Here is a 25,761-nt window from a genome sequence, read left to right on the forward strand (position 1 = left end):
AGCAAGGAAGCCGGGGAAGCACAGAGGCCAATCAAACTGCTTTACTGGAGAGAAGGGACACCAAGATCCCTTCCACCTGCTGAAGCTGCTTTTGGAACTACCTCAGGTTGAAAAAAAAATATATTGCTCATGAAGAATGTTGCTGAAGTTGTTGTTTTCATTTGGTGTAACACTCAGGAATACTGCTGTACTATTGCACTCAGGAAGCCTTCTAAATATATTAATCACTGCTGTTGATTCAGGGGTTTGAGATTGTAGTGAATTATGCCATATAACAGATTATTTTGATGATTTTTTTTGTAGGATCTGCGTTTTCTTTTATGTGATACTGTGCCTCTCTTGTGGGCATTCGACCTCTTCTGCTTTTGCATAATACTCAGTCACTGTGATAAGTATAGAGCTACACTTTTGCTGCCTTACCATTTTGTCTCTTTCCTGATTGTTACACCTCACTATCCGACAAGGCAGAGACGTGACAGTACCTCTGTAATGAATGTTAGTTTGCATATCGCATGGGGAATGGGCGGGTACGTGAAAACACGTGGGACGGGGTTTAGGGTATAGCTATAGGCAATGTTTTGGCATCTGCCGATATTGCAAGTGACCATCCAGATTTCCTGGGGCCAAATGAATGTCAGACCAGAAGTCTTTGCCAGCTTTTGGTTGGAGTTATTTGTGTCATTTCATTATTTTGATCCAGCATTTCGCTGGCTGTCTAAGGTGCGTGGTCTACCTCATCGGTGCATGTTTGGTCTGCTACGAAACTTGTTATCCCAGCCACTGATAGTAAACCAAATATTCTCTGCTCGAAATACAGCTTTAGAGATTGTGATGTAAATTGGGATTAAATCAAATCCTTTTTGCACTACAGTATTTATGTAGGAGTGTCATTAGTACCAATACACTCACAAAAGTTTTCTGGGAACTGGAAGCATTACCTAAATCAACTTCCCAGTGGCAGTATGTTCTCATGTTATTGGCTGCTGTGCAAAATACTGCTACTTTGTAAGTACTTCCATTTGGATTTGATATAATTCCAACCAATGTGGTACTATACCCAATAATGTACAACACCACCTCTAGTAAGATACTTGACATGGACTGAGTTACTGAGTGGTTCAGCTAGCTCTCCTCTTGATACTTGAATAAACTGAGGCAGAATCAGACATGATGTTGCTAGTGGGAAGGCTGGTGTTTCTGTTTTCATCCATTGTGGTCCATTACTAGGTAGCTATTTAAGACATTACCTCCTATAACCTTTAGTAGGGTAATAGTTCAGGAACACCAAGCCTGCACGGAGGAGCATGTAGAACTAGCTAATCAGCATTTTACTCCCGTTTTACAGGAGAAGCTGACAAGACTTGTACACCCAATTAATATATATGTAAAATTATTCTAAAGCCTTTTAAAAATCATACTACTTATTTATTTTCATCCAAGTGTGCTGCAGTTTATCCTTTCGCTCCTTTTGAAGCCCGCTCAGCGATGAATGTTCTGCTAGACATCAGAAAACTGCCGAATGTCATTCAAAGCTACATTTGACATGAGAATTTATTTGGGTAACGTATTTTTAACATCAGGGTGCTCATATTACTGTGGAAGTATCACTATCAGTGCTTAGTAACTGTTGTTTTGATAAATCATTGTCACTGTCCTTAATAATTCAGTGCAGTATGATACAGTGTAATAATGATAGAATACATTACAAGAGTTACAATGTACTTACTGAGCAGGTACATGGCATTATGAGGACTTTTTTGTAAACTGTGACTTTGTTTTATTTCCTTTGCCTTGTGTGATTTTTTTTTTTTTTTTCTATTTTTATGCTCAATGAACCTTCCAGAAGGGGGGGGGGCTCATTGTAATACCTCTTTATCTATGCCAAAACCAATGCAATGTTACTCTGCACTAATCATGTGTAAGATGCATTAATTTCTTTTATATTCAGTTTAATCTTTTTTTGAATATGTGTTCCATATTTTTATATATTTTTTTTAGATTTTGATAAACATAGTTGATTGCTGGTGGCAAAAAAGGAAAAAGAAATAGTAGAACCTCCACTCTCAGGCTTGTCTCAGGAATCGCCAATCTGAAAACTCAGGGAATAATTCAGATTGATTGGAAGGAGTCAAGGAGTGTTCATTCATGACAAAGTAGGGATGCAATGTTTGTCTGTATGAAGTTTGGTGCGAAGCAAAGGACAAGGGAGCCTTGGTAGAGAGAATGTCTTGGTGCAACAGTGAAACTTTTCTGGGCTCATCCACAGAAAGTACAAAGATGCAAATTCTGTAACAGTTTAGATGTCTTTTCATTGAGATTAACAGGCTTTTTGACTTGTACCTATACTTTGTCAATTTATCATGCACCTAGTCTGATGATGTTCTTTATTTTCTCTTCTTTGACATAACATGCCATGATATATGAAGAAAATGTTCCGCTATTACTGTATTTTTCCTCTATAATCGTTGTAGATGGGGATGTAGTAGAATATTGTTAAGGGATTGGGGCTAGTAGAATATAAATCGGGGTTGTCTCGTCTCAACACATGGCCAATACATGGTATTTCAGACTATCAATGCTTGTGACAAAAAGAATGTGTCATGGATGACTTACTTAACACTCGTCAAATGTTGTTTCATACCCAGATTCTGCCTTTGGGTGGTGGGATACAATTTTCCAAGTTTTAAGATTACATAAGCGATACTTGAAAGAATGGAAAAGATTGTTGAAGCAAGTGACTTGGTGGAACAGTTTACTTTTTTCAGTATGTTTCAGTTGAATTTACTGCTCATTATTTCAGTAACAGTAGGATCCTCTGACTTGAATACTTTCCAGTCTTTCCATTAAAAAGCAGACACACAAACAGGACTTTTGTTCATCAATCTCTATGATTCAGTATTTATTTTATTTTTTTTAAATCTGTGAAACCATTGAATACCTCATGTGTCAAACTCAAGTTCTACTTATTTTGATACCCATTGTTTAGATCAAGGTCGAATGAAAGTGGCAAAGTGGTGTATTGTAATGTTTGCAATATTCTGCTGTATATAACTTAGTGATGTTTTCAGAGTATCATTTGAAAACAAAAGTCCATGACAGACGTTCTGATTGCAACAAACCTGTTTGACTCCCCAGTGATGTGTTATTGTGATTTGATTGTTGGGTGTTAGATGGGTTAGATATACCTTAAAAATCCAGGGACGTATTATGTGCTCAGGGTAACATTTGAAGCACATAAAAGCATACTGTATCACACTCTACCTCGTGTCTTGCGTGTGCTTTTTATGTAACATCTTGTTTGTGACCATCAGCCATTTCATTTGTGATGTTGTATCTATAGTGTAAATGGCTGAAACCTCTTCCAAAAATGTGCATTTATTACTGAAGAATGTATCAATGTTTACTGCCATAAAACTACATTTAACTTGACCTCAGGCAATTTAATGGCTAGTTTGTCAATGGTAAGCAGCATGTAGGCTATTCAAAGTATTACTGTGATTATGTTTCTATATGTAAAGATCTGCTCCATTTCCTAATAAATATGTCAATATTCACATGCACTTTTTGTGTCTATTTGTCTTCCTTCTGTTACAACAGGGATTTAAAACCTCTGGTTAGAATAGTCATCCAGTTATGCAGTATCTCATTGTACAGTCTTCCAGAGAGTGAAATAACAGTGAAATTAATAATTTTCCTTATTTTTCTGGCCTGCCTGGTCACTTTGGGAACCACTGGCGGTGCATTGCTGTGCTTATCCACTAGGGGCGCTGTTCACTGTTTACATTTTCCACCAAAGCCTCATGGGTAAATCCAATATGGCCGGTGCTTGTACGTGTTGAGGACGACTAGCAGGCGACATTCACACTTCAAATACTAACTCTGACCATTATAGCTATTTTTATAGTATAAAGTGAAGTCCTCGCTCGCAATGTCGCTCCCGCTCCTCACGGCCTGTTTAAGAAGTCAGACAACATGCAGAAGTTTCTCCGCCGCCCTGCTGCAGCTGTCATCACACACCAGAGCTAACACTACTCACTTCAGTCATTCAGCTGGGCTTTCAGCACAGAGATGCACGGCACTTGTGTACAGAAACCATGGAGACCCCTCTCAAGTTGTCCAGTAAGAATATGCACCTCCCTTTGCATTGCTCTGACTGTGTGGATGCAGATATGCGTCTGTAAACGTGACTAACGACGTGGCTAACGCGAGCATGCTACCTGCAATCCATAGAAAACTATAAACCCATGTCTAAAGTTATTTGTCAGATACTAAGATACTCGTTAATAGCATAAAAATCATTCATTTAATCAATATCATGACACAAGTTTGATGGTTGCCAGGTTGGAGGACGTGGATCTTCCTTCCATAGGTGCAAAGGAGGTTCTTGTTAAAATGCTGGCAGCCCCAATCAACCCGTCAGACATCAACATGATTCAAGGTAGTAAATATTACAGTTAATTAATTAAAAACATTTATGTTATAAGAAACAAAACAATTACACACCCATTCACCAAGTAGTTACAGCAGCCATTCACACCAAATTACTTAGGAAAAGTATGAATAGAAGAAACAAGATCAGTAATGTCAGCATACTGATTGGTCAGTGACAGCAGTTCAGCACACAGTAATGCAAACAAGTGAAGTGAAATCTGCACAGCTTGGACTTCAAATACAGGAGAAGCATGATAGTCTATAGGAGATTAGGTTTGCTGCACACTAAAAACTCAAAGACAGATTTGTCTTAGCTCATTTATTACACAGGCTAATCATTTTAGCAAGTAAAAACAATGGAGCGAACACAGCACACAGTATTTTTTTTAACCACTTAGACAGGCATGAAGATCAGTTGTTTACCCATTACTCTTCTCCAGGTACCTATGCCATCCTCCCTGACCTCCCGGCAGTAGGGGGAAACGAGGGGGTGGCCCAGGTGGTGGAGGTGGGCAGCCAGGTGAAGTCCCTCAAAACAGGAGACTGGGTCATCCCAAGAGACGCTGGGCTCGGTAAATGACTTCTAGAGAGAGAGGAGTGAGTCTGCAGTGTCACTATTGTGTCTCTCTGGTGTGATTTTCTGCCTGGGTGTGAGCAGGGACGTGGAGGACAGCAGCGGTACTAGCGGAGGACGATACGATCTCGCTGCCCAGTGACATTCCCTTGTTGTCCGCTGCCACACTGGGGGTGAACCCCTGCACCGCCTTCAGGATGCTCTCTGACTTTGAGGACCTCAAGCCAGGTACTCAGTCTCCACATACAGGGGCCGATGATGTGCTGCTTCTCACTTAACACAGTGTACCAAAATCCAAAACATCAATTCCGTTTACAGGACTCCAAACACTTGGATTACATATACAGGGTTGGACACATTTTTTGCTCCTACTCCATTTCCAAAAGGAAATGTGTGGCAAATTGAAGTTTTGTTCACTTTTCAGCAATCAGAGGGAGCAAATAATAGTGTGGCGACAAATCCTGTGAGTTATGTTAATATATTCCTTCTAAGTTATACTTCACAACTTTTGGTAAGTGACAGTGGCCTCTAAAGTACCAGTGAGGCATAGATGCAGGAAAGACACATGTTGGGAGAGTTATGCAATGGCTGTTCCTGTAAATATCTATAAAGGAATGAATAAACACACACCATAATCTTGGTGAGGTGCTTGGCAGCGTGAACTTACATGGGAAGGAATACTACACACACTCAAAGCTCCATCTGCAAAATGCTGTATATCCATTTGGGAAACATTTTACAAATATTTCAGAATTGCAGATGATTCTATCCTCAAAAGCATAACTGTTTTGTAAGTAAAGGTCTTAAAATGACTATTAACTTTAATAGTTACCCACAATGGACTTAACTTTAATACCAGCCATCATTTTGTTTGAGGAGGTGTCAGTGTTTTCAAATGGTGGATATCTAACTTTCGGAATTAAACTCTTTTTTATTTTTATTTACTGATGTTTCAACAGGTAAGCTGTCTTCATCAGGGTATACCTATGTTACCTTTGTAAATATTACACCAATTGCCTAACCTACACCTCCCTTTGATAACGGTGTGTTTGCCCATATTTAGGACACTGATGATGGTTGCATAACCAAAACATTTGTGTTACTTCGCCTTTTTGCACTTGAGCGCATTTTTGCACTTTGTAAGCATCACGTAAGCTAATTAAAATAAGCATTTTTCTAATTTTGCCTCTGGACATATACTTATACGCATCAATTCTAGCAGTGTGCGGATCTTATATACCTTATCACCTCTGTAAATATGACATGATGTGAAGAAGCCATAGACATCATGTAACGGTTTCCTTTCAGGTGACTCTGTGATCCAGAATGCAGCCAACAGTGGAGTCGGCCAGGCTGTAATACAGATCGCTGCTGCGAGGGGAATAAACACTATCAACGTTGTCCGAGACAGGTGAACTCAGTCACACTACACTGACTCTTTAAAGATACTGTGTTTTGTAGCAAATGTCTGTAAATTAGTGACAAGGTTACAAGTTTGCTCCCCACACACACACCCCCGCTAAGTATATGCAGTCTTTTGAGGAGACTTGGGAGGTTTTCAGTCCTAATCATTAGCTGGGGTTATCAGCCAGTCCCTGAAGGACAACTAGCTGTGATAGTCGGGTCTTTTTGTCCAAGGGTGACAGAGAGAGAATTTGTCTTTGTGTGTCAAAATTTATGACTGTAATGAACTTCCTCATTGTGTCTCCCCTTTCACAGGCCAGAGTTCACACAGCTCAGTGATAGGCTGAAGGCTATAGGGGCCAGTCATGTGATCAAAGAGGAGACGCTGAGGCGGCCTGAGATGAAGGAATTGTTCAAGGTCTGTGAGTCCAAGCACAGTTTAAAAGATTCTATCCTGTGGTTTTGCCTATAGATGAATAAAAATGGTTGTGATTTTTCTTTTCTAAAGAGCTGTCCAAGGCCTAAACTGGCACTGAACGGAGTCGGAGGGAAGAGTGCAACAGAACTCCTCCGTCACCTACAGTGAGGATGTTGAATATTCTTTGCTGACTTGTTATTCTTACAGTGAAGAGAAAGCGGATCGTAAAATACCATATTTCTCATTGTTTTCAGGGTCGGAGGGTCCATGGTAACGTATGGAGGCATGGCCAAACAGCCAGTCACCGTCCCTGTGGTAAGATGAAGCGTCCCATAGCCTTCCAGATTTGACATTGCATTTTCCAAATTTCCAAGATTTTCCAAGGAAATTAATTCACCCATGTCTGTGCTGCTGCACTGTACACTTACTCAACTGACCTTGCTTTCTGCAGAGCGCTCTTATTTTCAAGGATGTGAAGCTGCGGGGCTTTTGGGTCACACAGTGGAAGAGAGATCACTCGCATGGTGAGTCTGTATTGGATTAGTATTGTATTTTTTATTTTTTTATTTTATTATACTAATTTTCAGTTTGTATCTTAAAGTAATCTTGTATCTTTAAAAAAAAGTTGAACCATTTTAAGTCATTTTAAGTCTGGTTTTTACCCTACAACTGTTGTTGTACCTTATATGCATTCATCAATTCATTTTATACTTCTTTTAATTGTAAAGCACTTTGTAACTGTGTTTTGAAAAGTGCTCTATAAATAAAGTTTATTATTATTATTATTATTATTATAAGACAGGGATCCATAAAAAGTTCTTATAAAATGGATTTCATAAGACATTCTACTACATTTCTCCCCAGATGAAGGGGCCTTCAGAGCCATGATGGATGAACTGTGCTCCCTCATCCGGCAGGGGAAGCTGACGGCGCCTGCCTGTACCGAGCTGGGCCTCCAAGACTACCGCAAAGCTCTGGACGCAGCCACGCAGCCTTTCACCTCAGCCAAACAGGTCCTGGTCATGTGACCTGACTGAGGTCTCCCCAACCAATTACCGCACTGTCATGATCACAGCGTATGAACTGGGTGCAGCCCCAAGACTGCCACGTCACTGTTGACGCACCGTACGTCAAATACGTTGCTCGAGCTCATACTCAATAAATGTCTGTCTTCTGTAGCAGGCTCAAAGTCCAGGATCAGTCATCTGCTGCAGTGACACTTTGAATTCCCCTAAGTTTACTGGCAGTAATCAAAAACCCATTAGTCCTTATATAATGATACGGAATTACAGGAACTATCTTCAGATCCTGATAATGCGGCTTTATCTGTCTTGATTGGCAACATGTTGCATTGATTGATTGTTAAATGGACATGAGCAGGTGCAATTCATATTGTTAATAGGTTTATTGTTGTGGTAACAGTGGTATTCAAGGTGCATTGATTCTTCCTGTTAAAAAAATTGAATCATTAATTAAAGTCAACACACTTTAAACAGATGATACTCGTTTTTTTAAGATAAATTTTGGCATATTTGCCTTTATTGCATAGATGCAGTAGAGGGAGACAGGAATGCTTGGGAGAGAGAGAGGAGGATGACGTGACAAAGGCTGGGTGTGAACCCAGGACATCGGGGTTACATGGTATGCACCTTAGCCAACCGAGCCACCAAGGAGCCCTATATTTGTCTTTTTTGCCATACTTGACTGAAAATCAAGTATTTAGGCAGTATCAATGAAACTGAGGTAAAGAAGGCACGTCAAAGAATATTGAAGCCAAAGGTTATGTTTTTCCCTGCTTCCAAATAGTGCATGACTCAGTTTTACAAGGACACATACTTTTAAACATGAAAATACGTCCTATGATAATCCAGCAGACACCAAATAATGAATATAATATTGTAATTTTGAAACAATTCTGGAAAAAACATTTACACAGCCACTTCTTAGAATACTCAAAGCTCTATATTTTTTATTTTAGCTATGCTAGCCAATGACTCACTGACAGTTCAAAGTTTCAATGAGATGCTTTAAAGTCCTGTGATTACAGATGATCATTACCAGCTGGCGAAGACCAGACTCAGTGCCACAGAGAGGACAGGCAGCAAGCCAGCATTAACGGATGCTGCCCCTTTCACACAGCTTTCATACATTTCGAAGTCTACCGCTCTCGCAGCACACACATGGTCAATACGGCAGTCGCTGTCACACTCTGTCAGGTCGTAGTTGACGGAGTTGAACTCGTAGTACTTCTGTAGGTAGTGGCGGTCGTTTGCCATCCGGTGCAGAACCTGGTCCATGGAGGCTGGGGAGGCGTCTGGTACTCCGAAGCTCTTTGTCAGGCGGTACTCCTCCTCCCAGCGCGCCTCGGCCTTATTGGCTCGAGTCAGGTTCAGGTAGTAGGTCACCACGTCCTGGGTGGGTCGAAACAAGAAGGGTTAAAATTGGAAAATGTGACGATGAAAGTGCATGAAAATTGTTAGATGTAAGTTTTACATTTGTAATTTCACACATTTTCTCAAATAAAAACATTAAAAAACCTGTAGATTGGGCCTATGAAGGGTTCCTCAGTCTAAAATACTAGGAATAAAAATATATAAAGAAGTGTGCCAACGGCCTTGTCTTACTTTGACCAGGAGTGTTTGGGTGTCGTATTCAAAGACACGAATCCCAGGGTTGTTGGCTCCATCCTTGACCCCGGGCAGTGTGGTTTTCCACGGTGTGACGCCGGGGCTGAGGAACATGGTGCTGATGGGAAAGTCTGTAGAAACTAGAAGGAAATTCTTCACTGATTATTGTCGCTTTCAGTATGGCACCAGGTCATGAAATGGCAACATCTGGACACTGATGCGAAAGTCACAATGTGCATCACAGTTAGGAAATTGAAATGTAAATACATGTAAAACAGTGAAGGAAACTGATTAAAATATAGATCCGTGCCAACTGACACAAGAGGAGGAGCAAAATTATTATTATTATTAGTAGTAGTAGTAGTAGTAGCTGTACAATAATCTGATTGTACCCTCTGAGTTGTAGAACATGCGAAAGCTGTCAGTATGATGATGGCCAAAGAACTGTCCGATGATGACCGAGTGATGCTGCTTAATTAGCTTCACGTATCGCTTGTTGAACTTTTTTGTGAACCACAGCTTGCTTCTCTTCTTCTCAAAGAAACCTGGAGGAACGTGGCCAATGATGTACACCTGGCAGACAAGTCAGTGCTGAGTTAGCAAAGACCACAGACAGAGGAAGTGTTTGAAAGAAATTCCCCACAGCAATTTGTAGCTATCTTTAGTTTACAGTAGCTTGAGTGGTACTGTTTATGTAATCTTGTAAGGCAGAGAAAGTAGAGATGCTTTACCTTCTCTTTGTTGTTGGCAGCCTCTGTAAGAACCTGGTCCGCCCAGCTAAACTGGTGAGCCGGGTCGTCCATGTTCCGGGTCAGATTGTTCTGGTCATAGTAGAGATTAGTGTTGAGGACCAGCATCCTGAAACCTGTTCGATTCAGTAGCTTTTCAGAGTAATATCCACCTATAAGAAGAGGAACATTGAAGAAAACACATGACAGAATTTACTTTGAAGGATTTGTCTTCATGTGCAATTTGTGCCATGTCTCATAACAATTTGTTGATCCCTGTTGGCAAGCAACTTTTCCAGCACCTAGAAAGGACTTAGTGTCTTGCTCAAGGGCACTTCAGCAGGACGGACACCTGCCGATACTGGGGTTTGAGCCTGGGTCCTCTGGTTGAAGGATCGTCTCTTCAACCAGTATAGGCTACCCTGCTGCCCTAACAAGTATCAGAGGAACACATCTCAGATATCAAAGGAAGCTGTAACTACCTTTTTTAAAGGTTCTTTGGGACTCTGGTTCCAACCAGTCCTGCCACATTTCTGCTATCTGGCTGTAGATGTTGTTCGGGGCTGCAGGAAGCTGGCTCTTGGGGTGGTAGTCATGGTTACCCAGGGCAGAGTACACCTTAGTGTCTGAAAGGTGAAGATGGAAAGAGTTTATCAACATTAAGACACTAAAGTAAAGTATGACATTATGGGTATATTTTGATCTCGGATGATTTCTCCATCACATTTTTTTTTTAACCTTTATTTTACCAGGCAGGTCACTTAAGAACAAATTATTATTTACGGCCTGGCGTGAGGTTAGCCTCTTGGGGGAAAGGGAAGGGGATAAAATAAAAATGCAGACATACAAAGTTCAACATTAAGGGACATAACAGACAGACATTAAACAACAAACTACATTACCATTAACAAGGAGAGAGGGGTTCAAAGGGGAGAGGAAATTTAAAACAGAGAGAGAGAGGGTGACAAGAAGAATGCAACACAGTATAAGAGAGTGATAAAACAACACAAATCATACAAGAATACACACATGTATAAAATGGGTCATTGTGGGGGTGGAAAAACAGGTGAGGTGCCATGGCGAGGTTACACATACTTGGAAAGACTTGATTTATGATGTGGGTGAGGTTGCTGATAATGTCGAGCACTGCATTTTCTCCCAGATCCTCATTTGGCACGTGTGGTGTGTCATCTCTGAAAGGTCAAAAGGCAGGTTGTTTCAAATCAGCTGCTTTGAAAGTCGACAGGATCACACGCTGTCACAGGACAGGTTATCTTGTGAAAGCTGTGAACATGAAAGTTATGAAGCTACACAAGAGTTTGTCTCCCAAGAGATGGACGTCCTTTACACAACAGACAGAACGAGTAGGTTAATGAAAAAGTTAGTCATGAAAACAAAGAATCCCTTAAAATAACCTTACATTTTCATGAATTCACCCCTTAATACATACAAAATCCCCTTAAATTTAGTTAAGGGAGTTATTCATGGAGGAGACCCCATCAACCCCCTTAAACACACCCTTCATTTTTGACTCCTTACTTAAGAATCAGAATAATTGTATTGGCCAAGTATATTTGCACATACAAGGAATTTAGCTTAGTGGTTGCTTGTGTACTTTGTTAAAAGACAGAAGAATAAAAGACAGTATAAACCAATAAAAACAGTAATATAAAAAATACAATATAGAAACGATAGAAGAAAAAGAAGAAGGTAAGATCAGAATCAAATTTCTAATATGATGAAAAAGAGCATAAAAAAAATCCCTTAATTACTAGTGTCTCCGTGAATGAACCCATGAATATATCCTTTAAAACCCCATGATACTAACCCTTAGCCTACTTTTTTAAAGCTATCTTATTTTTAATGGATAATTAATGTTTATAAAGGAGAAATTAAGGACATTTCAGGCATAAATTTAAGGAGTTTGGTTAGTGAGACCTAAAGAGGACAGATAGGCCTTTACCCTGTCCAGACGATGAAGTCCGGATCTGGCAGAATATCCTTCATGGCATACACCGAGGAGTTGATGAGGTGCCATGGCGAATCACAGACATAGTCTCCAAAAATCCCCGCATTGGCTGCGGGTCGTTGTCCGCTGGATGCGCACACACGTTCGGGTGTATTGGTGAGTTCGTAAGTCGAGTCCCAGTGCAGGTCTGTGATGTGCCAAAAGTTCCCTGAACAAATGCGTAATTACGCACGAGATCAGTAGTTGCTCCGGCAAAACTAGGCAGCTTCCAGTAAATATTTTATTGGTAGTCATGTGATTATATACTCAGAAAGCAGGTTATATTATCATTTTTATCATCTACTACTTACCAGACAGCGCAAGAACTCCACATCTGAGAAGCAGACATGACAGGAGCAGGAGGCTCTTCGTTGCAGACATGTCGGACTGGGAAGCAAAATCCGACAGCTGTCCCGTTATCTTTCAGTCATGTCCAAGTTTAGTAGGCTAGTCTATAAAAGCGAGATAAGATACGGGATTGGAATATCTCGGTCTACATTCCATAGGCTATAATGACACGCTGTCTTTAATTAGCCTATTATGATGACACATACCTCTGGAAATGGGACGGTTAATGATGTATTATATGTATTAGATGTATTATATTATAATTTTCATATAGTTGATCCAGCTGAACATTATCTTTAAACGCCTACTGTAAACAATGCTACAGTCCTTAAAGGAGGGTTATCTTTTGCTTTTTCAGCAATTTTATATAATTACCTGGTGTCTATAAAATACACCTGTGAAGTTTTTGTCAGTAAAAATCGTTTAGTTCACTTCCCCAGTGTTTGCTTCCCACCTATAAGAAAATAGCTCGTTTTATGCTAATGACCTACTGCTCTGATTGGCTGGCCATTCTAGAAGGCCCGCCCTCATCTTAGCGCTGATTGGTCGATTTCAGACAAGCAAAATCTGACTGGTTTGTACATGGGGGCGTGTTTTGGAAATGGCAAAGTAACATGATTCAGTTATTTTACTGTGATTACACCTCCAAGTACCAAAATCACCAGAAATACTAAGAATCCCCCCCCCCCCTTTAAAATCTCTAATTTCCATGTGCATTTCCTCTGTAGCTTACCAGAGACGAATGGTTTACTTGACATTATTACAGAAGACACAGGAGAAGAATATTTAAAAGGGATCTAGATTATTGTTAAATAATTATAATTTACAAATTTGAAGAATCAGAATTCTTATTAAATAGGCTATGTGTATACTGTGTCTAAAACACCCTTAAACCTCTAAAACAGTATCACAGTGATATGGCAATGGTGGTCTGAGGTCTGAACCTCTACGGTCTGAACGTGGTGTTCAGAATTGCAATATTTCCGACAGCACCTGAAGGCAGCAAAATCTTTGACGTCGTCTGTGTGTTTTCATTGGATGGCAGATTTCGCGGGACTTCTGTACCGCGCACGCGCTGTAACCTGTCAGTTCAGCGCGCGGAACTATACAGAGAAGGAGTTTAGAGACTTGTGTGCCCTCGTTCTCCTCTCTTTACAGTCTTCATAACAGTTCAGAATTATTTTATTGTGCGTTATATAAGACACCAAGAACATGTGGAATCAAGGTGAGTTTGATTTCTATACTGTTGCGTGCCTTGGGTGGTCAGGGTGAGTTACTGAAGTTGACTAACCGCGGCTAGCATTAGCTTGCTTATAAATGGCCTCTTTGTTATTGTTGTGTCTTTAGTGTTAACGTCAGCTAGCAAAGCTACATGCCCTTTTCAAATGGGCAGCATAGTGAGAAAGGAGCATTTTGACTCAACTGTCACTGTGTTGTTTTTTTTTCAGGAGGGTACAATGAATCAAGCATGGTTGGAGGATACAACCAGTCTCCAGGAGGCTTTGCATCACCTGCTTTATCCCAGGGAGGAGAAAAGAAAGGGGTCAGTACTGTAGTCTCTCCTTCAGCTTTATCATCATCTGCTGGAAATAAAAAAATATATATACCGAACAATAACAACGCCAATACCACAGTTCAACCATTCGGTCTCGCCTTCAGATATTTTAGCCAGATCCTCTGTCAAGTTGTCATTAAATCCTAACACATCTTTCCCCTTTACACAGTTGTGCACACAATGTTGTGTGGTGATTGTAGCACTGATTGACAAATGGACAAACAGTAGTTAACCTGTGTGTATGCTTTGCAGAGAACACGTGCCACACAGATAATCCCATGCACAGTGTCTCAGCTGATGTCTGCCACCCAGGCTGATGAGTCCTTCAGAGTAGGAGAGGTGGAGATTGCCCAGGTAGGTCCTGACTGAGGATGGTCTCGCTACAAGACCATATGAACATCGGTATCATTTAGTAATAGATTTTCCCTTTGTTCTGTATTATGCATATGGGATGGGAAGCATGTAATCAATTAACGTTTTTGGTCTCACTTGAATAACAGTTTCTGTTCTGTGTCTTAGGTTACCATTGTGGGTGTTATCAGGAACACGGACAAATCCATGACAAACATCCAGTACAAGGTCGATGACATGACAGGTGCTCCTATGGATGTAAAGCAGTGGGTAGACACAGAGGTGAGTCTGGGTGCTCTGTCACTGCGATTTAGGAATGTAAGCTTATTCTGCAGTTGGACTTGTCAGTTACTTTGGATAGGAGCATCAACCAAATGCTTAAGATATAAATGCATGATAAACAAAACCGATACAACAATGTTGGTGGCTTTATGCTCAGTTGAGCTTGTCAGATCATTTAACAATGGGGAATATTAATTGGTAAAATATTACTATATTAAAAAACATTTTAGCCCTAAAGTTAGCCAGATCAGTGGGGGATATTTTCTACCTTCCACTTGATATGACACTACCTTTTTCAGCGTTTACCTTTACCAAAGCCTATTGGATGTGAGAACGTCCTGCTGTTTAAACTGACATTTCTCAGAATAGGAGGATATGTGGCAATAAATGTCTCCTGACATTTCTGGTCAACAATTATTTCCTCTTGTCAGGGTTCATTCTTTAACTTTTTTCGGTGAAAACACGAAATCATTTCTAATTATTCCTTGTTTAAAAGGTGTAAAGGTTTTTGTTTGGGTCACTACACAATTCAGGTACCTTAGCAAAACTGTGATTTTGTTTTGCTCTGTCTTAGGATCCCAGTGTGGACAGCACTGTCCTGCCACCAGGCACTTATGTCAAAGTCTCCGGCAACCTGCGCTCCTTTCAGGTGAGTTTATTGTCCAAAATACGTCTCCACAGTCCCCAGAGACGACTCTCCTAAGAATAGGAATTGTTAGGCTTCTAGGTATGAACTATATTCCGCCCACAGAGATGCCGTTACAGACATGATCAGCGCATGGCATTTGGTTGGCTACTCACTCGTTTAATGATCCACAATGATTCCAGTGGTCATTCAGTTGTTTGAATGGAGTGGCTTGAATGTATAGGTTAGTCTATTTGTCATGTGTCTTCGCCATAAATAAACTCCAAATGAACATTCCACAGATAAAATAGGCCTTTACAATGATTTAAAAAAATCAAACCTTATGGAATCAAATGAAACTAATTCATCAAACAGGATAGAGAACCAAAAATGCTGCTAGTCCAGTTGAATACTGTATTAATCAATTACACTCTTACGTTGTGAGGTCAGGTGGTGCTGCGGTGCTTGAATTTGCACCAAACAAACACTAGGTGCCACTAGACTATTTCCATCAGAAATGGATCTCACAGGAATACTGCTTTATGATGACCGTGTGAAATTTACCTTGAGTGTAGAAGTAAACTGGTTTCAGATCAGCATTCATACTCCAAGATACTCCTGGATGTTTTATACATGTTTTATTCATACATACTTAACACATTTATATTTTGGCTTTACATATTTCTGAATATTATTTTCTAAGTGTGTTTGTGCGATTGTTTCAGGTGTAGGCTAGTGACATCAGGTGAAACTGCTGTTTTTGGGATAATTATGATTCAGCGGTTAGACCCTTGTTAAAAATGGGTTGTGGAAATGTAGTAGGAGTCTTTCTGTAGTGAAGTTTGCAGTCTTCTGGGTAACTGGAGTTCCTGTTCTGTTTAATGCAGAACTTCTGCACACAAGGCAGGTTGCCAAGGAGGATGTGTACAGCTTGAAGAGGTTCCCAGAGCAAGCCTGCAGTTCCTCTGTGAATTCATCTGTTGTCAGATGTACTGAGGGTGGGGGCGTGTGTTTGTGTGTCTTCCTGTCTCAGAATCACAGGTCCCTGGTGGCGTTCAGTGTGAGGCCCCTTGAGGACATGAACGAAATTACCTCACACATGCTGGAGGTGGTGCAAGCACACATGATACACAGCAAACCACAGACCATGGTGAGAACTGTTCCTACAGTGTTGGGAATGTTGACACAAGCGCAGGCAGCTTTCATCATTGATGGCAAGCACAAAATGTGAAGAATCAATCATTTAGGACAGCTAGTAATTCCCTGTCAGTGCCACCAATCTTTATGGGTAGCTACTTGTAGTCATGTGCCAACACTACAAAGATACTGACAGGCTGACAAAAACACAACATCTAACTTAAAAGTACCAACAATCTAAAATCAGTGTCTGTTGGGAAACTATAAACTTAAGAGAATATACCCTGTTTCAGCATTTGCCCCACTATGTTTATGTATTAATTTTGCATTTGTTAACCTTTTTCCCCCATAAATGAGTGTAGTCAAATTTGCTATTGTCAAATTTCAAATAATTTACCTTTTGTGCTCTAAGCAGGCAACATGTCATCACCACTTAGTTTTGGTTCTCTTTCAGATGGGTGGTGGAGGAGGAGGAGGAACGAACACTAGCATCATGCCCATGTCACGGCCGGGCATGGGGAACGTGGGAGGAATGGGAGGAGGCTATTCGGGTGCCAACGACATGGCTACCAACGGGTTGAGCCCAAATCAGAACCAGGTGAGCGTACATTATGGGTTTAGAAAGTGTAGTTCCATTATAGAGTGGCAGGGTGGCCTTGTGGTTAGACCGACCACTCTCGGTCCCAGGTTCAGCCCCCACAAGAACCAGTGTGTCCAGAAGTGTCTTTGAGCTTAACACTGAACTAGTGCTGCAGTGAGCACTGAACTAGTGCTGCAATGATTTAACTGTGCAATCTAAACGACTAATTTACACCACAAAAATTTTGCAATCAAACATTTCACAGTTTTTCACCATACATTACACCACATAAGTACGTTTATTATAGTCTGTGTCTAAACCAAGATAAGATACTCGGCTATCGCAGGCTGCATTTAGTGCATTCCAGTGTATAGATGAACACAATAATTGTAGTACACCTGTAATGGCCAAATAGCTGATTTCTGTGGCAGAATGGGAGGACCAAAGCAACTGCCTAAAAAAAATTTCACTTCTGGAAAACCATTGTTATTAGTAAATATAACATTTACAACAATGTATCTGAGAACAGCAATTTACCCCAGCCATGTTCAAAACACAATCGCACATTGTTTATGAATATGCAAAATTGACAAATAAGAATTGTTGCATCCCACCACTGGACCCCTACCTGCTCACTAATTGCAAGTCAGCATCGGCTAGATGTGAAAATTGTCACTGTTTTTCCATTATCAAACAAGTAGTGATGGTGTTTCCTGGAGGCGCATACCATGTATCTGCGGCATTCTGGGTTTGAATCCGGCCCAGGACCTTTTTTGCATGCTGTCCCCCCGTCTCTCACATCCTTCCTGTCTGTCTTCACTGTGACTATGCGATAAGGCAGTAATAACCTACAAATTATTTTTTTAAAAAGGTAGTGGTTTTGCAGAAACCAAAAACCAGTTACTGGAGTAAGTGAAGTGTGTTTCTATATTCACAATATTTGACAGTATGTGCATGTTGTTAATGTGATATCCTTGTTCTTCTCCAAAGGTGCTGAGTTTGATAAGAGGCTGCCCAGATGCACAAGGCATCAGCATTCAGGACCTAAAGCAGAGACTCAGCAGCATTAGTCTGGCTGTCATCAAGTAAGAGACCCTTCTCCCCTACGCCTTAACATGCGGCTCGGAAGTAGTCACATCTGCTCACATTGCCAGTGTGACCACAAATGTCATGAGGGAGCACTCGCACTATTGTGCTTTTTTTTATGTAGAACAACTTGCTGCCTCAACCACATTTTGAGCTGATAATTTGAAAAGGCAGGTTCCCACGCTTTAATTCACACACTTTAATTCCAGGACGACCAGCTGCCATGATCAGCTATCAGTGCGTATGTCGAACTCCAGAAATGTCCACAACTACTGGTTCTCTGCCTATAAAGAAACCAGTTGCAGAGTTTTCCATCCACCTTGCGACCGCTCCCCACTAATTTTCATGTTGTCATACTGGCTGAAAAAAGCAGAATAGTGTGAATGCGCCCTAAGTAGAGCTGAACAATTAATTGAAAAAATATCGAAATCGCAATATGAACTAATGCAATTTCCAAATCGCAGAGGCTGCAGTTAATTGCTTAAGAGAGAGTTTGGTCCAAACTGGATTTCTAAACAAGGTGTTTTAGAGCTCCAGGAAATCTTTGGTCCATGAATCAATTTACAATATTGGAGAAAACCTTTCATCATACTCAAACTCAGTAAATTTATTTTAACAAAATCACTTTTCTTTAAACAATTTTAAAGTTCTAAAAAAAAATGTGACAAGAAAACTTAAATCGCAATTGCAATATTCTGTAAAATAATCGCAATTAGATTTTTTTTGTCTATCTTTCAGCCCTAGCCCTAAAGCTGTCAGTGACGATATCTGAGCAAAACATTATCATCAACATTGGACCCTTAATGGAGCCAGAAGTCCAAGTCTTCCTTTTTATTATAGCTGATTGGAAATTTTTGTTTTGCTCCTTTTTGTTTGACAGTACTTGAAGTTTGTTAAGAAAGGTGCCACAGAAATATTATGCATGACTTTTCCCTCTGTCCTCTTAACAGGCAGGCAGTGGAGTTCCTAAGCAACGAAGGTCACATCTTTTCCACTATCGACGAAGACCACTACAAATCAACAGACAATGACGACTAGACGCCTCCAATCCCTGCTTACAGCACACTCTCCATTTGAACTAGATATGACAAAAGTCATAACTAGGAAATTTCATTCAAAGCTAGCACTTCTCTGTAAAGGTTCTGTGGTTAATGTTAGTTGAACAACTTATGGTTTAAGTTTAGGTTTTGGCACCTATTGTTCACACATCCTGTTTTACTGTGGTTGCTTCTGCTATTTTGCAAGAGTCCCAATGGTTTTGCTCTGAAAGACCATGTTAGCAGTCAATACTTTAATTACATATTCCCCACTGTAAAGCATTTTGTAATTTTAAAAGTTTGGAACAGAATTACTAAATGTATTTTTGTTTTCTTGTCTGTGTAACATTTTGCCAACATTAAAAGACTTTACAGAATATACTGTGTGTATATATAGGCCTTTCACGTCTGTCTGTCAGCGGAATTAAGAATGTAAAAAGGAACAAGCGGTTTACAAACTTTATCAAGAGTTTCTTCATAATTTCATTCTTTCTTTGATTGATTTTCTCATTCAAAGAAAGAGCATTATTTAACAACAAATTTGCAAAACATCCTCATTTTCGGAAAGTGGTGCCAGTACACAGTATATAAATGGAAAGTGATACTAAATGGTGTATCGCTGAGTCATGTCAAAAATGAGGAATTTGACACGCTGTTTCTATAGCACCCTTCTGTGCGCTGATATTTTAGTTCAGCATGATGGATGGAAGAGTTCCTCAAACTGATGCTTTTCTAGCAGTGGAATCCATGACAAAGTGTGAAATGGCAGAGGTGTCTTGTCTGTGGTTAGCGCTGCTGCCTCACAGCAACAAGCCCAGGCTCTTTCTGTGTGGAGTTTCCGTTTTCTCCCCGTGTTCATTTGGGTTTCCTCCCACATTCCAAAGACACACAAGTCATGTGAACTCTAAATGATGCGTAGATAAGTGTGAATGTCTGTCTCGGGGATTTCCCTGCCTTCCACCCAATGTATGTGGTGATAAGCTCCATATAATACTTACATTCTCCAGACCTCCGCTACCTTGCAAAGAATTCATCGGGTAAAGAGAATGAATGAATGATGGGTAGAAGAGTTTCTCAAACCGATGCTATTGCTAGCAGGGGGATCCATGACAGTGAGAAGCAGGGGGGGGTGACATTTTTGTTCGCAGGGTGGCCTAGTGATGAGATTGAACGGCAGAGAAAGACCGGGGTTCAAGCCTGCGTATCAGCAAGCATTTGCACTGCTGAAGTGTCCTTGAGCAAGAAACTGAATCCCTAACAACGACCCTGTGCTCTGACCCCCTGAGCGGGACAACGGAAAAGAGAGTTTCCCTATAGGAATCGATTTATACTATTAAAATAATAAAGTCCTACATATCTTGAAGTCCTAGATATTTTGATCAGATATTAAATTGATACTGGACTCTTGATTTGTTCTGACTTGACTTGGTGTTCTTAAACTTGAGACTTGACATAATTACATGGACTTGACTTTGTAATCTACAGACTTGGGACTTGTGCCTTAAGACTTGTGCCTGACTTGGGACTCGAGCAAAGTTGACTTGGTTACACCTCTGGTCAACAGACCTTTTTTCATTCCTCCTCACTAGCCACCAACACAGCATTAATCCTACATCCTTAATACAACTGTATCTGTTAGCAGCTATTGTTGCTAGGGAAGCGGAAATATCACACTTTTTTTTTTATTGACCACCATAAATTCAAAGCACGTTGCCTTTGATAATGGAGTCTTGCAAACAATCCCATAGGTCATATCTCAGATGCAGTATACAGTATACTTTTTAGTTGAAGAATTTCATTACAGAATGAAATATGCAGCCTTAATGAGTCCTACTCTTATATTGTTAGTTTGAAAGTAAAGCAGATTATGAGACCTTTCCTGACAGAATACTTTGAGGACATAATCAGCTGTTTCTTAAATATTAACTGATGAATTCCAGTATGGCATTTTTTTCTCCAAAATGATAGCCTATATAGTGTTTTGGAATAAAACCATTCAATCATAACAGAAATTTGCTAACTAATTGTACTTTTTCATTTTTTATACGTTTTACTTGGTTCGACTGTAGGACTAATGTAACACACAGAAAGACTAACCACATTTGGCATTATAAAAATATTCAAGGTAATATAACTTAAAGACACTTAACACAACATTTGCCTCAGACACTATGAGTTCAGCTCTCAAAGCTTGTGTGTAATATTGCTGTTGCAGCGGTGTAGCATTTTAAATTCATAGTATTCTGTTACATCACCACACGGCCATCTTGGTAGGAAAATAACGTGATTGTAATAAATTAACAGGTGATTACAATCAAATGACAAACAGCCAATGAGCTGTGTGTATTGTAAAGCGGCATATTGGTAGGAAATGCATGTGACATCATGGGAATACTAATAGAACACGACAGTCTCTTGAGCTCTCTTCACCATTTCTGCCAAAGTCTCATCCACAGATTCATAGTCATGGTCACTGTCCACATCTGCGTGGATATCACATACCATCGCTGTGGGGAAAGAGGAGTACAGTTCATATTATAAAGCTTGAATGATTAATCTGAGTGCACTTCTCCTTTACTGTACTACTTTAGCCGTATGTGTTTTTATGACTCAATTTGAATGTTCTGTTTGTTTTTTCAACTGTGTGCTGCAAAATGAATTGCCCCAGCGGGGATAATAAAGATTTCTCTACTCTACTCTCCGACTAGACATCCAGTATTTTCAAGGAAGTGTAATCTGAATGATTTATCTGTGATATAGTGCGTATATAGAGCTTCACCGTTTTTCTTGGAGTCCTCAACTTTCACATAGGTGTTTGGAAGAGCCTTGCCTGATATCAATCCAGCTGTTGGCTTTCTGGGGTTGATTGGTGGAGGTGAATCTAAGGTAACCTGGACAGTAACAGGAAGACAAAAGTATTAATTTGCATTACATGCTTGACTTCTTTGCTTCAACAAAAATAGGAGCGACTCATATTTGCATAGGCTCATAGACACATCTGAGATCATTTCCTAGAAGTCGTATTGTTAGACAGTGGTTTGGTCAAAGACTGGTCACACAGTGACTCGTACTCGTACTCACACAACTGGCTCACAATAGATTCTAAATTCCTTGTGGATGTTTTGTAAGTTTTATAAAAGAGTAATATTTACCGGAGGTGGGGGAGCAGGGGGCCTCTTTTTGCTAGTAAAAGTCAAGTTGCTAAACTCTTTGGTCAGGCTGCTATTTGGCGGACGAGCTGGCAAGTCTTTGGGACTGTCTGGCTTGGACGAGGTTCTTTTGGAGGATTTTGATGAAGCTTTCTTGGAAGATGCTGAAGATGACAGTGGTTTTCGCTTTGGGGGCCGCGGGGGCGGAGTCTCATCAGAGTCAGTCTGTTTGCAAAACTCATAATAGAACGTGTCTGTCACCTCGGTAACTGTATCCACATGACACTTAGGGGGTTGATCCTTGGGCCATGGCAAGGGGTGTTGGGTAAAGGAGACCGTCATTGAGAGCCACCGGGCTGGGATCTGAAAGCAGTGCTCTGGACTTTGTGGAAGGCTTGCCTGGATGGTGGGCTCTAGCAAAGCCGCCTCTAGTCTGAGAGATGGGAACCCAACCAGAGGATCTGTCTCAAGTTCTGTATCACGACTCACCACTTTAACATCCAGCGGCAAAGTAAAATCTTTACCCAAGTCCTTGAATCTGTACTTCTTATTGTCAGTTATCTTCTCCACAAAGTGACTCTGCATGTACAAAGGCAGAATAAGTTCCTCTCTCTCTTCCTCCTCAACTTCCTCTTCATTGTCATCATCATCCTCACTGAATTCTTGGAACCGCTGACAAACGAGAGCCTCAATAGTCTGCTTCTGGTCTGCTTCCTTGCTGCCTCCGCAGGCCAACTCGACCCTTTCACAACGCATAACCTCCAGCTGTTCCCCGACGCTGAGGGCAGGCAGGCCCTCCTCCTCCACCTCCTCGCTGTTTCTTGTCACACTAACCCTGAGCCCTGGTGCCCGGGCGGAAGCAACATACAGCTCGTACACCGAGCTAAACTCTCTTGGCCTCCTCCGAAATCGTCCGCCATATTGCTGAGACACCAGGAAGAACTGCTGTGCCTTCCGGCCCTTCAAGCTGGAGGCCAGAACCATGGCTGAGGTGCCTTTCTTGTGGAGAACCAGGTGCTGGCCCTTGCTAAGTTCTGGCAGCCAGCTACAGTGCAACACTGGCCGGGTCTCTGGGTCTTCCAGTATTTCTGCCATGGTGGGGAAGAGTTCATCTGGCTGGGAAAGGACCTCTGCCAGAGTGAGCGGGGTCACGAAATTCACATCCTTACATTGTTCGGTCACATCAACCACATCCACCTCTAAGCTAGAAGGAAACTTCACCACATTCTTCCTCACTGTGTAGCAAAGTGAGAGAAATTATGTTAGGAGTGTAGTGGAAGCACTTATAATGAAAACATACAGTAAATGCAGTGGTGACTTGGCGTTATTCACAGCAGAACTCAAAATTCTAGAGTATGGTTTACACATGCAAAATGTGTTTTTTGATACAACACGTTTATCCAAATGTAAGTACATTCTGATCAACAGTTTAACCACTGCGTTGACCACTGCATGTTTTCAAATTTGTGAAAATACACTTCTACAATCACTTGTATGTTAGCTGCGTGTAGCTTTTTATTATAGTCAGTGTATTTCGTACTCACAGTGCATAATGGCCTGGACCTGGTATATTGGGCGCAGGACAAGTGGCCGACCGCACATAGTCGTATTGTTGAAGTGAAACCTCCGGCTACACAGGCAGGGTGAGGACATGATCTCCTGGAGAGTGAAGCACTCCTCGCTCTCGCACTCATAGAATTCCCCTTGGCAGGACAGAGGGATGAGCACCTCCGCCGAAGCTCCCTGTTGTCCTTGGAGATGGCATCGCACCCGATCCTCTTCTCCTTCACGCAGCTCTATGGACACCATGGTCACGGCTCTCCCGGCCCCCAGCGTGAAATTTTCAAAGGTCATCTCGGAGCGGCTGGTGAAAGAGAATGGGAGGCCGGAGTCCAGGCCCAGGGGCCTCAGACTCACCATCTCCTCTACCGTACTGTACGGGAACCCCTCTGGAACCAACTTGAACAAGCCTGGCAGACAGTGAAGAGTGCCGTAGTTAGAAAACGGATTAAGTTGTTCTTATGAGAATCTTCTTTATAGATCAGGCCTACCTGTGTGGTTAAGAGGCAGTTCAAACGTCTCATTGTTGCTGATGTCTTCACAGCTGACTGACAGAAGCTCTATATCAGTGACCTTTATTAGATCCCCAGTGGAAAAGCACACCTCGCTGCCAGAAAGCTCATATATAGATCCTGAAACAGAAAGAGAATGATAGAGAGAGAAAAAGAGACAAAAACAGCGAGAGTTACATTCAACAATATGCAGATGTATTAAGCATAAACAACATGTTTTCTTCTTTTTCTGGGAACACATTATTAAATACTCTAATATGAAAGATTTATCAGTAACATTGTTTTATTGTGTTGTTGTTTTATTAGGATCCCCATTAGCTGCCAAATTAGTGATAGCTAGTCTTCCTGGGGTCCTCACAAAAAAGCAATACAATACAAATAATCAATGATAACATAAGAGAATGCTTAAAATAATATTAACCTAATAAAAAAAAAGGGTAAAGGAAACAAATTAATTAAAACTAAATCCAGTGATTAATCCAGTGATTAAAGTATTATTTAAAAATAAAAAATAATAGCAATAATAGCAATTAAATAAAATAAAACTTTACATGGTCAATTTCATCAATTCACTCTTGAGTGTCTTCTTAAAACTGCAATTATTCTTTGCCAGCCTAGTGGATACTGGTAGCTTATCATCTACAATCCAAACCTTACAACTGAGGTATATGATAATTTCGCTACAGTAACGTCTGACATTTGGCATAATTTTTGAAGTAAATGATTAAGAATAAACAAAATAGAATATCCACAGTACTAACAATGGTAGTTTACAGACACATTACAGTTTGTACAGTTTCATCTCTTCAGCTTTGTCATCATCTAAAATCAATAACCCCTCGAAGATGAAAATAATAAAAATCAATCATAAGGAGAGGCCTACCTTGGAAGTACACCCCAGAGCAAACCTGGAGAATTTTTGGTAGACAAGTTTTATCCAATGATGCAATGAATTGTTGCAGAGACAAAGCTGTGCCTGCCATCACTGCTGCCTCAGTGCAGTGCAGTCAAAAATGAAGGCAAACAACAAATGGCAAGCACAGCACAAGAGGGGGATGCTCTTTCAGTCAAAAACCACAAAAGTGAATGAGGAAGTTAGTTGTTCATACAATGCTCTCCTTCGCACACTTAGGCCTTGTGATATTGCACAAGTCCTGTCATATGATTTGTAACAAAATATTTGATTTACTTTTTATTATTGGATTGCTGACACTACAGGCTATTTAACTCCCACAGCCACAATGTAATAACTACAATAATATTTATATTTACAATAATCATTTTAAATACAAAAAGTCAGATCCTCTTCTCTCACTGCACATATTGCATTGTCCAGCCCCCAAACATTC

General features: G+C 40.7%; 4 protein-coding genes across 4 annotated transcripts; 2 read left to right on the plus strand and 2 right to left on the minus strand.

Annotated features, from left to right (window-relative positions):
• Positions 1 to 3,814: 3,814 nt before the first annotated feature.
• On the plus strand, positions 3,815 to 8,432 carry mecr (mitochondrial trans-2-enoyl-CoA reductase). The gene is made up of 10 exons (XM_071913157.2): positions 3,815 to 4,119; positions 4,341 to 4,438; positions 4,872 to 5,003; positions 5,090 to 5,233; positions 6,314 to 6,416; positions 6,725 to 6,827; positions 6,918 to 6,991; positions 7,082 to 7,142; positions 7,279 to 7,351; positions 7,692 to 8,432. The coding sequence occupies exons 1-10, from the start codon at positions 3,929 to 3,931 to the stop codon at positions 7,853 to 7,855; spliced, it is 1,143 nt and encodes a 380-aa protein (XP_071769258.1). The 5' UTR covers positions 3,815 to 3,928; the 3' UTR covers positions 7,856 to 8,432.
• A 434-nt stretch (positions 8,433 to 8,866) lies between these two features.
• Positions 8,867 to 12,571, minus strand: smpdl3b (sphingomyelin phosphodiesterase acid like 3B). Its single transcript, XM_071913144.2, has 8 exons — positions 12,502 to 12,571; positions 12,146 to 12,359; positions 11,278 to 11,375; positions 10,665 to 10,808; positions 10,186 to 10,355; positions 9,847 to 10,027; positions 9,452 to 9,585; positions 8,867 to 9,238 (listed from the first exon to the last, which is right to left on the minus strand). Exons 1-8 carry the CDS (start codon positions 12,569 to 12,571, stop codon positions 8,882 to 8,884), a joined length of 1,368 nt encoding a protein of 455 aa, XP_071769245.2. The 3' UTR covers positions 8,867 to 8,881.
• Positions 12,572 to 13,631: 1,060 nt separating this feature from the next.
• Positions 13,632 to 19,568, plus strand: rpa2 (replication protein A2). Its single transcript, XM_071913159.2, has 9 exons — positions 13,632 to 13,763; positions 13,987 to 14,081; positions 14,346 to 14,447; positions 14,613 to 14,726; positions 15,301 to 15,375; positions 16,385 to 16,501; positions 16,943 to 17,086; positions 18,059 to 18,153; positions 19,105 to 19,568. Exons 1-9 carry the CDS (start codon positions 13,751 to 13,753, stop codon positions 19,190 to 19,192), a joined length of 843 nt encoding a protein of 280 aa, XP_071769260.1. The 5' UTR covers positions 13,632 to 13,750; the 3' UTR covers positions 19,193 to 19,568.
• Positions 19,569 to 20,468: 900 nt separating this feature from the next.
• On the minus strand, positions 20,469 to 25,431 carry themis2 (thymocyte selection associated family member 2). The gene is made up of 6 exons (XM_071913155.2): positions 25,296 to 25,431; positions 24,392 to 24,532; positions 23,885 to 24,310; positions 22,344 to 23,575; positions 21,971 to 22,082; positions 20,469 to 21,698 (listed from the first exon to the last, which is right to left on the minus strand). The coding sequence occupies exons 1-6, from the start codon at positions 25,393 to 25,395 to the stop codon at positions 21,586 to 21,588; spliced, it is 2,124 nt and encodes a 707-aa protein (XP_071769256.2). The 5' UTR covers positions 25,396 to 25,431; the 3' UTR covers positions 20,469 to 21,585.
• Between the last annotated feature and the right edge of the window lie 330 nt (positions 25,432 to 25,761).

The sequence above is a fragment of the Centroberyx gerrardi genome, chromosome 12, assembly GCF_048128805.1.
Source record: "Centroberyx gerrardi isolate f3 chromosome 12, fCenGer3.hap1.cur.20231027, whole genome shotgun sequence".
NCBI classification, from domain to species: Eukaryota; Metazoa; Chordata; class Actinopteri; order Beryciformes; family Berycidae; genus Centroberyx; species Centroberyx gerrardi.